Source organism: Osmerus eperlanus, chromosome 25 (assembly GCF_963692335.1).
Source record: "Osmerus eperlanus chromosome 25, fOsmEpe2.1, whole genome shotgun sequence".
Taxonomy (NCBI): domain Eukaryota; kingdom Metazoa; phylum Chordata; class Actinopteri; order Osmeriformes; family Osmeridae; genus Osmerus; species Osmerus eperlanus.
Genome location: NC_085042.1, coordinates 6743120 through 6757137, shown reverse-complemented (window position 1 = coordinate 6757137; position 14018 = coordinate 6743120). Strand labels below are relative to the sequence as shown.

General features: G+C 43.6%; 2 protein-coding genes across 3 annotated transcripts; both read left to right on the top strand.

Annotated features, from left to right (window-relative positions):
- Positions 1-393: 393 nt before the first annotated feature.
- On the top strand, positions 394-4429 carry got1l1 (glutamic-oxaloacetic transaminase 1 like 1). Of its 2 annotated transcripts, none has more exons than XM_062451460.1 (8): positions 394-842; positions 999-1180; positions 1700-1823; positions 1940-2193; positions 2361-2511; positions 2929-3094; positions 3326-3468; positions 3714-4429. In XM_062451460.1, exons 1-8 carry the CDS (start codon positions 647-649, stop codon positions 3851-3853), a joined length of 1356 nt encoding a protein of 451 aa, XP_062307444.1. In that variant the 5' UTR covers positions 394-646; the 3' UTR covers positions 3854-4429. The 2 variants fall into 2 exon arrangements, with proteins under 2 accessions (XP_062307444.1, XP_062307445.1); XM_062451461.1 differs by having other exon boundaries at positions 396-842; positions 1976-2193.
- A 4269-nt stretch (positions 4430-8698) lies between these two features.
- On the top strand, positions 8699-13368 carry prlhr2a (prolactin releasing hormone receptor 2a). Its single transcript, XM_062452047.1, has 4 exons — positions 8699-8929; positions 9811-9942; positions 11631-12121; positions 12695-13368. Exons 3-4 carry the CDS (start codon positions 11670-11672, stop codon positions 13329-13331), a joined length of 1089 nt encoding a protein of 362 aa, XP_062308031.1. The 5' UTR covers positions 8699-8929; positions 9811-9942; positions 11631-11669; the 3' UTR covers positions 13332-13368.
- Positions 13369-14018: the final 650 nt, after the last annotated feature.

Genomic DNA, 14018 nt, shown 5'->3' with positions numbered 1-14018 from the left:
ACTTCTTCCTCTCGTAAATTACCATGTTAAGAGCCAACGACTCACACACATAGGCCTACGGCTCTGTGAGTGGAATATTCATCAAGCCATATGTCAGGCTATGTGTACAAAACCGATGGTTAAACGCGGTGTTTATGAAAGGTCATAAACGCGCGTAAATTGGCAATCGACGGTGGAAGGAAGTGATTCTGACTAGCCGCCATTACAACGTAGGCTAAACTAGACCTAGAGTGGTTAATTAGATAACTATTTTGGGCTGCCAACTAGTGCCATCTGGTGTCCACCTAGAGTTTTCATCGTGAAATGATCGTCTACATAGCCCCGCATCACTAATTAGGCTACAAAACAATTAAATACACCATTGTAGAATAGTTTTCATTGGGATTGGGTCACCGAATAAGATCCTTTGCTTGAATGACCCAAAAGCATGGTTTAAACTGTTTACTAATACCTAACAAGTTGGCTATGAAGCTGTTTACACACTCGAAATCGATTACGAACGCACCAATTTATTACAATGACTATATCCATCCATCATAAGCGTTGCCATGACAGTATCCAACTACTGTAGCTAAGCAACAGCTCCTAACAACAAAAGCCTCTGAGCTACCTCGCTGATAAGAGTGCACAGTGAAAGCTCAATAATATGAGGCCAGCATGTGATGGTAACTGTGGTGGGGCCACTGAAAGTGCTACCAGAAAAGTAGGCCTACATGAGCGGAAAAAATCTTTTCTCTCGGTTTTCAACGATACTGTGACTGCAGCACCGAATCCTGAAACCAAATTATTGGCTGATTTCAGAAAAGACACCCATGCCAATAAGGTTTACCTGGCAGGAAAAGGTAAGTCCAACCAGTTCATTACGCTTTTTAAATTATACTTTTCTAGACGTTTATATTAAGCGAAGTCCGCAACGTCCTTCCCATCCATTTCAATTGTAACAGCTGATATTTAAGGTAGCCCACAAGTGTTGCTAAATATTTGTGGATATCTTCTAGAGTGCCTTAATGAGGAGGGCCAAACTGCGGGGCTCCCTCTCATTGCAAGAATAAAGAAACAGATAAGCACGGACCCGACTCTGTGCGCGGGCTATTCACCATCCTTGGGCCTGACAGAATTTAACCGAAGAGCAACGCAACTGGCTCTGGGCAGGAACAGCCCAGCTATTGTGGAGAACAGGGTAAACTCGATAGTGTTTGAAGACCCTATGTAGGCCTATACTGTATGTGTCTGTTTAGGGCTTAAGGACTATAATATCAATCAATCAAGTTTATTGTAATATATTCATAGGTAGCCTACAAATTAAGTAAAAAACTTAAATTGCACTGTCCCTGCAGCACTGTTGAAGCTAAGATGATAGGTAAAATAAGAAATAATAGGCCTAATAATAAAAATAAAGTAATTTAAGATAAAGTTAAAAAACACACTGATAGATAATAATACATTTACAATTATGTTTAGGTATAACCATACAATTATATTTGACTACAATAATATAAAAAAACACTATAATGTTTTACAAATTATAGCTGAATATGAAACCAGCCTGGTTTAGTTGATAACTTAGTTTGCTATGTCATGTAGCACATTTCTCCATATAGGACACTATTTAAATAACCAACCAGTAGCCATGTGCTTAACTGAAATGATTCTTCACAATGACTGGCTGCCGTAATCTCTGCTGTTCGCTGTCCTGCAGGTGCTGGGTATTCAGACTGTTGGCAGCACTGGGGCTGTGCGTCTGGGGGCTGAACTACTAGTACACTGGTACGATATCCGCTCTGCCTGGTGTGGCCCTGTCTATCTGCCCACCCCCTGTGATGGTAAGTAGGTGGTTTATTAAGAGCACACAGATGGAAAAAGAAAATCACGTGCTAAAAATGTGCATGTGGTCGTGGGAAGCCAATTGAAGTGTCGAGCAATGGGTTTTATCTGACAGATGGTACAATAAGAAAAAGGACTGCTCTTTTGCCAGATTCGCTGGCCGGTGTTTTTGAGGCAGCGGGAATCCAAGCGGTTCGGCGCTACCGCTACTGGGATCCAGCGCAGCGGGGTGTGAGTGTGCAGCAGCTATTGGAGGATTTGGGCAGTGCTCCAGAGCAAAGTGTTGTTGTGCTGTTCGCCTCTGCTCACTGCCCCACAGGAGCTCACCTGTCACAGGAGCAATGGAGGCTCGTCACAGAGCTGATGGTGGTAGGACAAACTGTTCGAGAAACCCACCATCACTGTGCATCAAACATGTGTTTCTCAGAGAGTTTGACGCCTTCAGGCAATGACACAGAAAAGGAGTCCAGGACGCTTCCGTTTTCCTTAAACAATCTTGTTTGTTTTTTTCCGTTTCCCCCCCTTCCTTTTTCCAGAGTCGCAGGCTGTTCCCCTTCTTCCTGCTGCCTGCTCAAGGCCTGTGTCATGGAGACATGGAGCTAGACGCCTGGTCTGTCCGTCACTGTGCGTCTGAGGGCCTGGAGCTGCTTTGTGCCCAGTCTTTCTCTCACACCTTTGGATTGTACGGTGAGACGCTTCAGTGGCAAAGCATGGGTGTCAGATGGCTGAGCGGTTAGGGAATCGGGCTATTCATCAGAGGGTTGACGGTTCGATTCCCATGCCGTGCAAAATTATGTTGTGTCCTTGGGCAAGGCACTTCCCCCCCATACTTGCCTCGGGGGGAATGTCCCTGTACTTACTGTAAGTCGCTCTGGATAAGAGCGTCTGCTAAATGACTACATGACAACATAAGGCCTGCCTCTTGGCCTGCGACCTGTGAACGACCCCATCGTGAGAACGTCAGAATGACGTCGGCCACCTCGAGAATGCAGATCTCTGGATGTGTCACATGCTTCTCAGATGCACAGATAACTACTTCTGTGTGTGTCTGTCTGTCAACCTAATGATCTATGTCCTCCTTGCCTGCCATCCATGTCCTTACAGAGGAGCGTGTCGGGCACCTTCTGTGCGTCTTGAAGCAGAGCGCCGCCCTGCTGGCCGTCCAGTCTCAGGCTGGTCGGCTGGTCGGCTCCCTGTGGTCTCGTCCGTCAGTGGGTGGGGCGCGCGTGGTGGCCACAGTGCTCAGCAACCCTGCTCACCTCATCGAATGGTACAGTACTGTGCAGCAGTCTTACACACCCAAGAGTTCTTTACATGAATATTGTCTTACATATGTTTTGGTCTTCTGTATTTGTGCGACAGTATTAAAGAAACAAATGTTTCATTGTGCCAAAGACTTTTGCACAGTACTGTACGTCCAGCAAACATTCCTGGTTTCTGTAGTGTTTGAGATGATTGTCAGTGTGGAATAGTGTGCCTCCGTTGAGATGTTTTGTAACAGGCATGAGGGAGTGAGACGCGTGGTGGAGAGGGGGATGCTGATCAGGGAGAGACTGCGAGAGAAACTCCGACTGCTGGGATCTCCCGGCTGCTGGGATCATGTGACCCAGCAGGGGGGCTTGTACTGCTGTACGGGGCTGAACGGTGAGCTCACTCGGGCTCCGTCCAACCGCCTCAACACCCCCCACCACCTCTGCCTATTTCACCCATTTACATGCTAATAAACTAGCATGTATGTTAAGCCCCAATCCCTCTCAACCCTTTATAAACTAATGACCTAGCGTTGAGCCACCTCAATCTCTCTCAACACCATCTCAACCCCTTACATGATAATGAACGAGGATTTACGCGAGAGGCTCACACCTGATCTGTTCTCTCCTCTCCTTCAGCCCGACAAGTAGAGTTCCTGGTCAAGAGACGCCATCTGTACCTCCCATCCAATGGCTGCCTGAATGTGAGTGCCATCAATAGCCGTAACCTTGACTACGTAGCGGAGTCCATTCACCTGGCACTGACCTCTCCCCTCTGACCCCAAAGCCAGAGGTGTACAACCATGTCACAATATCTAGATAGACCTATCATGTCTAAGTGATTAGAATGTTTATAATACTCTGTAGCGGTGGTGCAGTATGGACCATATGGCGTCTTTCTTTACATAAATATTATCATATGTTACAATATCTTGGCAAGAAAGTGATGACTGCTCTCTTCGTTAAGTGCAAGTACGGTTTTAATGTCGGAGTCTTGAATAGGTGGTGAATCATGGTGGATCATTATTATGTGACCTATGGGAGTTGAGGATGTTACGTCCAAGCACTTGTCTTTGCTGGGTTTATAACCTGGAATTATCATGTCACTGTTATCACTGTCATGTTTGAATCACATCCTCAATTACACTGCCTAGTTTTTTAAAGTAAACATGCCTTTGGTTATTGCATCATGAGATAATTGATGAATACGGATACAAATATATATTTTGAACATTCATGTTTGGTACATATGTAATTTCATCCATAGATTAAAACGTCAATTATCAGTAAGCAATTGCTTTTTAACCTATAATTTTCTGTACAGTATGAAGAAGAAAATAAATCCACTATCATTATCTGAATTGTTTATGGGCGGACTTTGATTTGTTAGTTAGACATGAAATGTTAAACAGACCATTTTCCGTACATTACATGACCTGTATAATTTCATACCTTTCAGCTCTTTACGCTCAGTGACATTAGGCTAGATTGCGAAAACAAAAGGTGGTTCACTAGATTGTCATTCCTACTTTCAACTCTGTATTCCTTATTCCTTCCATATTACTTGATCTCCCTTGGTCTAGTAATACGTATTGTACACTGTACCTGTGTAAACTGTACCTGTAAAATATAACTGTACCTGGAGGCAAGTCCCTCGCATGTCACTGTTCGCATCCATATTTCATATCAACCCCCCATAACCTTAACACCTGTCTCTGGAGCAATAGGCTGCATGGCTCTCTGCAAAATACATTCTGAATAGTTTATCACAGTCAACGGTTGAATATGTCGATCTAGCGGTGGCTTCTTAAGCCAAAATTTTCTATTCTTTGTTATCGCTACAAATTCAAGTGTAAATCATACGTGAATTGTGGTTGTGACATAGAAATACACTCGATAGATTTAGATTGTGAGATGGATAACTTCAGGATGCCAGCAGACAATTATTTCTCAACAGTTACAGTCCTAGATGAGCGCGAAGTTCAAGAATATTTTTCTTTTTTGTATACGTAACATCAAGGTATTTTTTCCTGGTAATGTCACCCGATGTTGACAGTAATGATGTCTTAACAAACTCTCTGGAGACCATGCCTGGTTTTGACCCTAATCATTGCTGCGTGGTATTGAACCTAAAGCAATTACTCCACGCGCAGCGTGCAAGTACAAAGTAAAAAACAATCTTTCAATTGTCAGAGCAACACAAAGATACGCCCACACCTCCAAGAAGACGTGATTTCAGCCCAGCGTAAATCACTGCACCTCTCCCGCGCATAGGATAACGATGTCTCCAACATCGTGGTGGTGTTTGTTCCTTAAGTGTGGGAAATGTTAGCCTAGAAGAAAAAAAGACATAGCCTATATCCCCACTTGTTTGAAGAGTTACAGAACAGCTGTGTTAAGAATACGTTCTGACATCACTACGAAGACTCATTGTTTAGAGTGGTCGTATCATTTGTCAGCACAGTCGACCATCCTCGACGCAGACAGATACCAAACACTACATAGACCTATTATCTTAAATCAAGGGGAGGAAAACAACCGGAGAAAAACAATGAGACCTGATAAGCCCCTGGCAAGCTAAGCAAACATAAGTGACTTAGAACAGCAATTCTCTCAAGCCTGTCTACAACCTCTCTAAATCTATTGACGTCACACACGTACGTATAAAACTGAGATATATGTCCAGAACAGCAGACCTTGTGTGTATAGCAGATCACAGCTCCCCATTAAATGACCTCTGCGGAAGCATGATCATACCTGTTGCTGCTTTCTGAAGTAATTCACATGACATCCATGTCTGCCTCTATCTGCGTCATCAATGTACCTTCTGGGCATTATCAAGTGGCAACTGAAAAACTTCCAAGATCTATTTTGTTTCTTTTTTGGACTAATTATCCAGCGTTTCTTCAGAAAATGTATTTGAGTACTTAATAGCTCAGAGGCCCATAATGAACTTATGATCATATTAAACACTTCATTGCTTTTCTCATGATGGCGTTCTTTTCACAGCCTGCTGTACATGAGACAAAACCAAATGTTGCTGTTACATCAAAGCCATTCTAAGAAAGAGGTTGAGAGAGGGTACTTAATGAACGAAGAGGCTCCACTCTTTCCATTTCACCGGCAGGGCGAACAATGCTGATAATCAACAGCCACCATAATGCAGAGCCATTACTCTGTTTCAAACCACCCGTCGGGTCCACTCCTCTGTTTAAAAAGCCTACGTGTAGGTGAGCACGTACTCTGCTATCTAAAGCACACCTGACCCACACCCGGAGTGAGGGATTCAGGCTGGATCATTTCATCATTTATTCATTTAAACTTTCAGAGTGGATTGACCAGATCACAGTGGGTGCTCGGCCTGGACTCACACGGCTGTCCAGCTGTCTGTCTCTCTGTCCAACCCCCAGTAAATCGTCTCCTGCTGCTTCCATTAAACTCCAACTGTCTCCATCCCACCAGTCATGATGATGTTAATCAGTGCTCTGAGGGAACAATCACTTCTCAGGTAACAGCCAAGCGGATAAAGCACATAACTCTGTCAAGAGGTAGTTCTTAGCTAAATCAGCACAGTGAGGTTAATGACCAGGCAGTGGGCATACAGCTGGTGCTACTCTGCTGAGGGTTAGTCACTGGGCACACCGATGCAAATTGCCTCATTGATCTGTTAACGCTGCACAGTTATCTGGAAGGTTCCCACTCCGTAGAGTGGACAGTGATTAGATGATGAGTGGTTGGTGACCGTGACACGTTTATTTTTAGGCCGAAAACATGTATCCCACAACAAACTTGGCCACCTGTGATTTACGATCTTTGATCATGTATTTTACAAGGACAGTCACTAACAGGAGAAGCCATTGCATGGAAGGGTAGGTGGTGTATTTGGTAGGAGAATAGTCTGTCTGGGTTGTGGTCCCAATCATGGCATATTTAGATTGATTTCCTTGAGACCCTTTCGAAATGGACCTCTTTGAAAAGGACCGACTATTAGACTGCAGTTTGAATATAAGAAGGTTTTTGTCATCTCCATTCAGGAGGTCATTTCAAAAATCTTTTTGATCAGAAGGATCAAAAGACAGGAGTAAAATATCTAAAACATCAAAAATAATCTACAAACAAAATGATATCAACAAATTACAATAATTTGAATTACGAAAGGCAGTGAAAAGGAGTTTTGAAATGGTGTGCAACCATTTGATCAGTTTGAGGCCAGAGACTTGGCAGGTTATTCTCCAGCATTTGAAAAAGATATGGAGTAAAGTCGAGGAACAGATAAAAGGAAGCTGATGTTTTCACGGCTGCTATCAAAGCTTTACATTCAGTCCAAGATACGTCTGATTCTCCCAAGTGCCCCCAGACACGCCTCACCTGTACATTTCTCAGCAGTGGTGTCCACTGGGAAAGAGGCTTGGCCGTGGTGAACAAGCTGTTCTTCTCTGATAAACAGGACCCCTTTGATCTGGTCCCAGCACTGCTTGACATCGAAGTGACTAGCAACAAGTGGTAATTAGCTGAAAGACACCCAGAGGAGGACTGTCGGGAAAGCACACACCATCTCTTAGATCTTCTCAACGTCTCCAGCTGCCATTTCATAAGGATAGATGTTCCCAATGTTCACATGGTTTTTACAGCTCTATTTCAATTTAAATGTTTTACAATGAAGCAGTACTGACAAGAGACTAATAGATTAATCCATTCATGCTATACCACACAATTAGCAGGCCTTCTCGAAAAGCCCCTTCAACTGAACTACGAGCCATTGATACAATGCCTTTTTCTTCATAACGTATTTGTGCCCACAACCAGCCCATCAATTTGTGTTGAACATAACCACATACATACGGCACAAAGAGGTAATGAAAATGTTGTGTGTTTGTCATACAGAACGTGTAGTTCACTGGAGCTGATGCAATGTGGGATCAGTGTGTTCCCTTTCTGTCCTTACCCTTGGCTAAATTCATCCAATGACTCATTTATTTTGAGTGTTTGTAACCATAAAGTAGTCTGTTAGTATCAAAGTATTACCTGCAGAGCTTCCAGCTTCCACAGCAAATTTCAACATTTTAATTTTACACCAGGAGTGTTCATTTTACTATTTGTGTTTTTATCCTCTCCTGGCATTAAGTTAACACTTTGACATTTGCAATGGTGAGGTCTTCGCTGTTAGTTCAACAGAAAATACCCCTTTCTGGTCACAAACACTGAAAAGAAATGAGTCATCACCAGATACACAATTTCAAGAACAAAGGATATACAGCTGCAGGGTTGCTATCATTGATCCTGTATGTTTGCTGTAATATCTTCATGATACTAAGAAGCCTCATAGCACAGTAAGTATTAATTGAACCAATATCATTATTTTATGTCAGTGACTAAATGTGAAGTATCAGGGAACGATTCACATTTTCTAACAATCAGAATTTCGAAGATGGAACCAAGACAACATTCTCAATTCCCTGAGAGAATCAACTATAACTAATTCTACTGATCTTAATAGGCCATTCTGTTTCTCACTGGTGTGGTTTTTCCTCATACACTGGTTTTAATGGGTTATTCAGTTCAACACCTGTCCTGTGCCCTCGGTGTTCGTGTATTGTCATCGTAGTCGAGGACTGTGAGAAACAACCCCAGCCGGACGGACGGCCAACACAAGTGTGGTGCCTATTGCTGCTCAAAGCCACTGAATGATTGTTGTTAGACTGGATTTTAAATGGTTTATATGCGTGCACTCCACAGACGACTTCTTGCGTTTAATACTATTTATTCTAATAATAACGAAATAAAAAACAATAGCGTGTGCTCGGCAACACTGTCAAAAAAACGGCATGCTCGTCCGGGTCTCCAATCAACTTCAAGTGAGTTCAACAAAAACGAGCTCCTGCACCCACACTACCCAGTGTTAAAAATAATAATACAATAAAAAAAACTACAAATAACCAACATAATGGCTGCAACACCATCTATATCGATAGCCTATATTGATTCTACATAACAGAGCTTTTCGAACTTGTCTCTCAATAGAGTGCAATAAGCAAACGCTATAAGCATCAAAGACCAAAATGTCATCAAAGACCATGATGACATTTACATTTAGTAGACGCTCTTATCCTAGCATGACCGGGAATCGAACTGGCAACCTTCAGATTACTAGCCCAACTCCCTCACCGCTCAGCCATCTGACTCCCGCATGATGACACCATGAAGGAAACAGGGTCTGAGTCAGAAAGGGATCACAACCTCAAAGAACCATTAGGCAACAAAGGGGAGAAGACACAGGGGATAGAACCATCCAGGATAGCCTAATAGTTCGGAATTTTTTTGAAAGATAAAATACAAGGGTTTCATATGAACGTTAGGGATTCACAATTATTACGTACAACTGTCAGCGTGCCCTTCACAAATACTCACACTTTCAGGCATGCCCCTAATGTCGAATTGAGTAGTAAAGACACGAATAACATAAGTATTCATTGGTATACATTCAGGTGTTAGCTTTGCACAACTCAATATGGATATACCTTATAGGTTATATCCAGGTAGATAAACCGATAAAGGGTTTTATAAATTCTCATATTTTCTTGGAGATTTTGGAGACTGTTATCGAACACAAATCACAAATGCCATTTCATCTAAAATGGTCAGTTTATGTGATAAGTACCATCACCAACATAGGGACAGATAGGCTTGCCTCTTTTTTCCAATGTCACTGACCAATTACCTTGCTTGCTCTCAGCAGTGGGAAACTGTTGCGCGCTCCTCGCTCCAGTCGTTTGTTTCCGACTGTCACGGAGTTGAAGGACCGGTATAGTTGTTTCAGAGGGCATCAACAAGAAGCAACATAATATCACTGACCAAAGGTACTGAAAAGGTAAGGTTATATACTCGACTTCATATGTAGGCTATGTCCCATATAGATTTTTTTTTTTTTTTTGGGGGGGGGGGGGGGGGGGGGATAAAGGCTAATAGCAAGTTTAAATTAAATTTAGATTTTTCAGTCCGAGGGTCTAGATTCAACGTACATCCGTGTATAGCATATGCAATACTGCGTCAAATCACAATTTAAAGCATTGAAAGAAATCGAGTCTTGCAAACAAAGTCTGATTAATGGACTTTCAGCCAACATTTCATCCATCACTTAAAACTATTACAAATACAGTTTTTGCTTTAGAAAATTGTGCAGCATCCTCGTGCTGCCAGAATGACGGGGGGAAAAGAAACTGAATCTTTTCCAAGGACTTTCTGGTAAACGGAATTACATTTATGTTACAGATATCTCCTTTACTCAGCAGGTATCACCTGCAAGAAAAACATTCCTACTGAGAAAAGAAGTGGTGTTCTTGCATGTTGTTGGTCAACTGAATTTATTTGTGATCAACATTCAATGTATTGTACGACGTTGTGTTGCACGTCAACGGAGGAGATGTAGCCTAGAGATATTGCTCTGTGTGCCAGCATTTAATTCGGCTTTTATTGTGTGTGAGCTTTGCTAGTACTCGTAAACTGTGTTATATACAGAAAATGAGATTTACCACAGGAGGAGTTGAGGATCTAGTTGTGTGTGTTTCACGGTGATTGGTTTTTCAGTGACCTGATGGATGTGATCACACGTACATTCACATTCACAGCTCTGTTCCACCTTCCTGTCTTGCCCGGCAGGAGGACTCATGTTTGTGTGTATGTTCCCATGTGCAGTTTGTGTATCTTTGGTGCTCAATAACAGATCCCCTCTAAAAGACCATTAACCTAGTTTGCAGCTTTGTAGAGGCAAAAACACAGAAAGACTAGTAAACAGTGCAAAACGGGCTGTGCTCGACCTGCACTTGTGATGAGACACTTGAAATGCATGATAACATTCACATCTCAGCATTTCAGTTTTAATGCAATTCTGGCTCTGGAGATTTACACTTTCCTTTGAGAAGTTCCTCTCTCATGGACACAACAAATGAGGATTAGGCAGATTGTCAAGGCTTTCCAGTGTGTGTCTACTGTGCTTACAGTTTCTGCTTCACGGCATGAAGCAGAAACACCCCCCACCCCCCTCGGTTCTTCCTGACAGACCAATAGTCCGATACCCTCTTTAGACCCTCCTATCTGGGCACAGCTCATCATCTGAATTAGAATTGTTTTTCCTGGTTATATTTGATCTCACGGTTTGTTGATGGCCAAACACAGTTGTGTACGCACATAAAAGGCTTGCCTTAATGAGGCCGCGAATGTCAACTTCAATACTTTTGTTTTTGACTTCTCAGGCACGTAATTCCATTGTTGAACAAAACACGATTCTGTCAATAAATCTCTCGTTCCCTTCTTGCAACACTGCATGTGTCATCTGTGAGTGAACTCACTCTCCTGCATGAAAATGTGATCTCTTTTTCACACAGAACTCGAGAAAATTAGCTTATTGACACCATCCTTATTCATTCTTAATATCTTTATGGATTCAAAATAAATAAATAATTCTAAGAAAATTAGGATGATTTCTACAGCATGTACAATGTTAATGCTTCAAACAGAGTCACCTATTTTTGTAAAGCATCATCTGTTATTTTCGGTCAGGTACTCAGTGGTGTGTGTGCTTCCTGACCTGCCGCTGTGATGGAGGGCAGTGGAAATGAATGGTCTGCCGACCTGGCCCAGCTGAAGGGGCCGGGGACGAACAACAGCGGGCAGGTCTACGAGGTGATGCTCCAGAACGACTCCTCCAAGCTCAGCCCCCAGTTTGTAGGGGTGGAGCTCCTCCAGAGCTTCAAGCTGCTCATCATCCCCTGCTACGCCCTGGTGGTGCTCGTGGGGGTCTTTGGCAACTACCTGCTGCTCTACCTCATCTGCCGCACGCGCAAGATGCACAACGTCACCAACTTCTTCATAGGAAACCTGGCTTTTTCCGACATGTTGATGTGCGCCACGTGCGTCCCCTTCACGCTGGCCTACGCCTTCAACCCTCACGGCTGGGTGTTCGGGCGCTTCATGTGCTACCTGGTGTACCTGATCCAGCCGGTGACGGTCTATGTGTCAGTCTTCACCCTCACTGCCATCGGTGTAGACAGGTAGGCCACGATGGAACAAAGCACCTCAGACCTTGAAGTCCAAAGCACTATTTCTAATTTCCCTCGAATGTTATTTCTGAAAGGCGACTTGGTAATGTCATGGCAGTTTAATTATAAACATTTGACTGTGTATGACTGAACCTTTTTGTTCCTTTGTTTGTTCATCATTTTCACATTGAAAATATGTACAAAAGCCTTTTTCGAAGATGTTGGACAGTTGCTGTGTGAGTAATGGAATGATGGGTTATGCACACATCTTCTGGTGCTCTTTGAAAGCTCGAACATTCAGACATCCTAATTCAGCAATTTAATGTGGTTGAATCATTCATCCAAATATGGGTCTGTACCAACCAAATAGAACCATCTGCAGATGGGACAGATGCTTCAAAATTACAGATATGGAGTGCTAAAATGTGTTACCAGCCATTCAAATGAGCCTTTTGTGAGATTGAATGAAAGTTACCAAACGACACGTTTCATGAATTCAGACACGAAAAATGGTACTCTACAGTACATACACGTGGCATTATATTTCAGTACCATCTCTCTCTGCCTCTTTCCCTTTGCCTCAAGATACTATGCCACTGTGCACCCTTTGAAGAAGCGCATCTCTGTGTTGGCGTGTACCTACCTGCTGTCGGGGATCTGGCTGCTGTCCTGTGGGCTGGTGGCCCCGGCAGTGGCTCACACCTACCATGTGGAGTTCAAGAACGAGGGCTTCACCATCTGCGAGGAGTTCTGGATGGGTCAGGAGACCGACAGGCTGGCGTACGCCTACAGCACCCTCTTCATCACCTACGTCCTCCCTCTGTCGGCGCTTTGCACCTCCTACCTGTGCATCTCGGTCAAACTGCGCAACTGCGTGGTGCCGGGCCACCGCACACAGAGCCAGGCCGAGGCGCAGAGGACACGCAAGCGCAAGACCTTCCGCCTGGTCACCTTGGTGGTGGCGGCCTTCGGTTTCTGCTGGATGCCCATCAGCGTGTTCAACGTGCTGCGCGACATCGACATCGACCTCATCCACAAGCGCTTCTTCCTGCTCATCCAGCTGCTGTGCCACCTGTGTGCCATGAGCTCGTCCTGCTGTAACCCCTTCCTCTACGCCTGGCTCCACGACCGCTTCCGCGCCGAACTGCGTAAGATGTTCACCTGCCGCCGTCGCATCGGGATCCCCACCAACAACTGCGCGACGGCCAGTGTGGTGCTGTGAAGCCACTGAATGCTGCCTAACTTGTAACCCCTAAACCAGTGGTTCTCAACCAGGCCCTCAGGGCCCTCCTGCCCTGCACGTTTTAGATGTGTCCCTCTTCCAACACACCTGATTCAAGTGAATGGTCGTCACCAGGTTTCTACAGAGCTAGATAATTACCCATTTATTTGAATCAGGTGTGTTGGAGCAGGGAAACATCCAAAACATGCAGGACAGGGGGTCCCTGAGGACCAGGGTTGAAACCCACTGCCCTAAATCAATCACAATAGCTGAAACCTCACAGTACTTCAGTTAATCAGGACAGAAAGAGCTTGTGTATTTAAACATCCCACTTCCTGGTAATTGAATGTCAAAGTTTTAGGATGAAACTTTTAATGAAAGTGTTGAGTGTTTCAAATCAGTTCTTTGTGATGTATTTCTTTATGTTATTGACAAAATGTATTTGACTTCAGGTAATGTGTCAATTAAATTGTACAGTATTCGTCTAACGGTTACTATTGTGTTGTGTGATTTGTGTGCTTTTAAAAGGAACCTTGAGGCTGTGATTACAAAGTGAGAACACATCATCAAGGCCAACTAAACAAGGATGAAATTGAATCTCCTAACCATTTACACTAAGTGAAATACATTTATGTTGCCATTTTGAGACAATCAGTAAAATGGATCCCAATTTATCCGTTTTTTGTG

Coding starts and splice junctions, on each gene's coding strand:
- got1l1 (XM_062451460.1), top strand. CDS start 647: ATGAGGCCAGCATGTGATGGTAACTGTGGTGGGGCCACTGAAAGTGCT. Junction 843..998: donor GGTTTACCTGGCAGGAAAAG/GTAAGTCCAACC, acceptor GATATCTTCTAG/AGTGCCTTAATGAGGAGGGC. Junction 2,512..2,928: donor TCACACCTTTGGATTGTACG/GTGAGACGCTTC, acceptor ATGTCCTTACAG/AGGAGCGTGTCGGGCACCTT.
- prlhr2a (XM_062452047.1), top strand. CDS start 11,670: ATGGAGGGCAGTGGAAATGAATGGTCTGCCGACCTGGCCCAGCTGAAG. Junction 12,122..12,694: donor ACTGCCATCGGTGTAGACAG/GTAGGCCACGAT, acceptor CTTTGCCTCAAG/ATACTATGCCACTGTGCACC.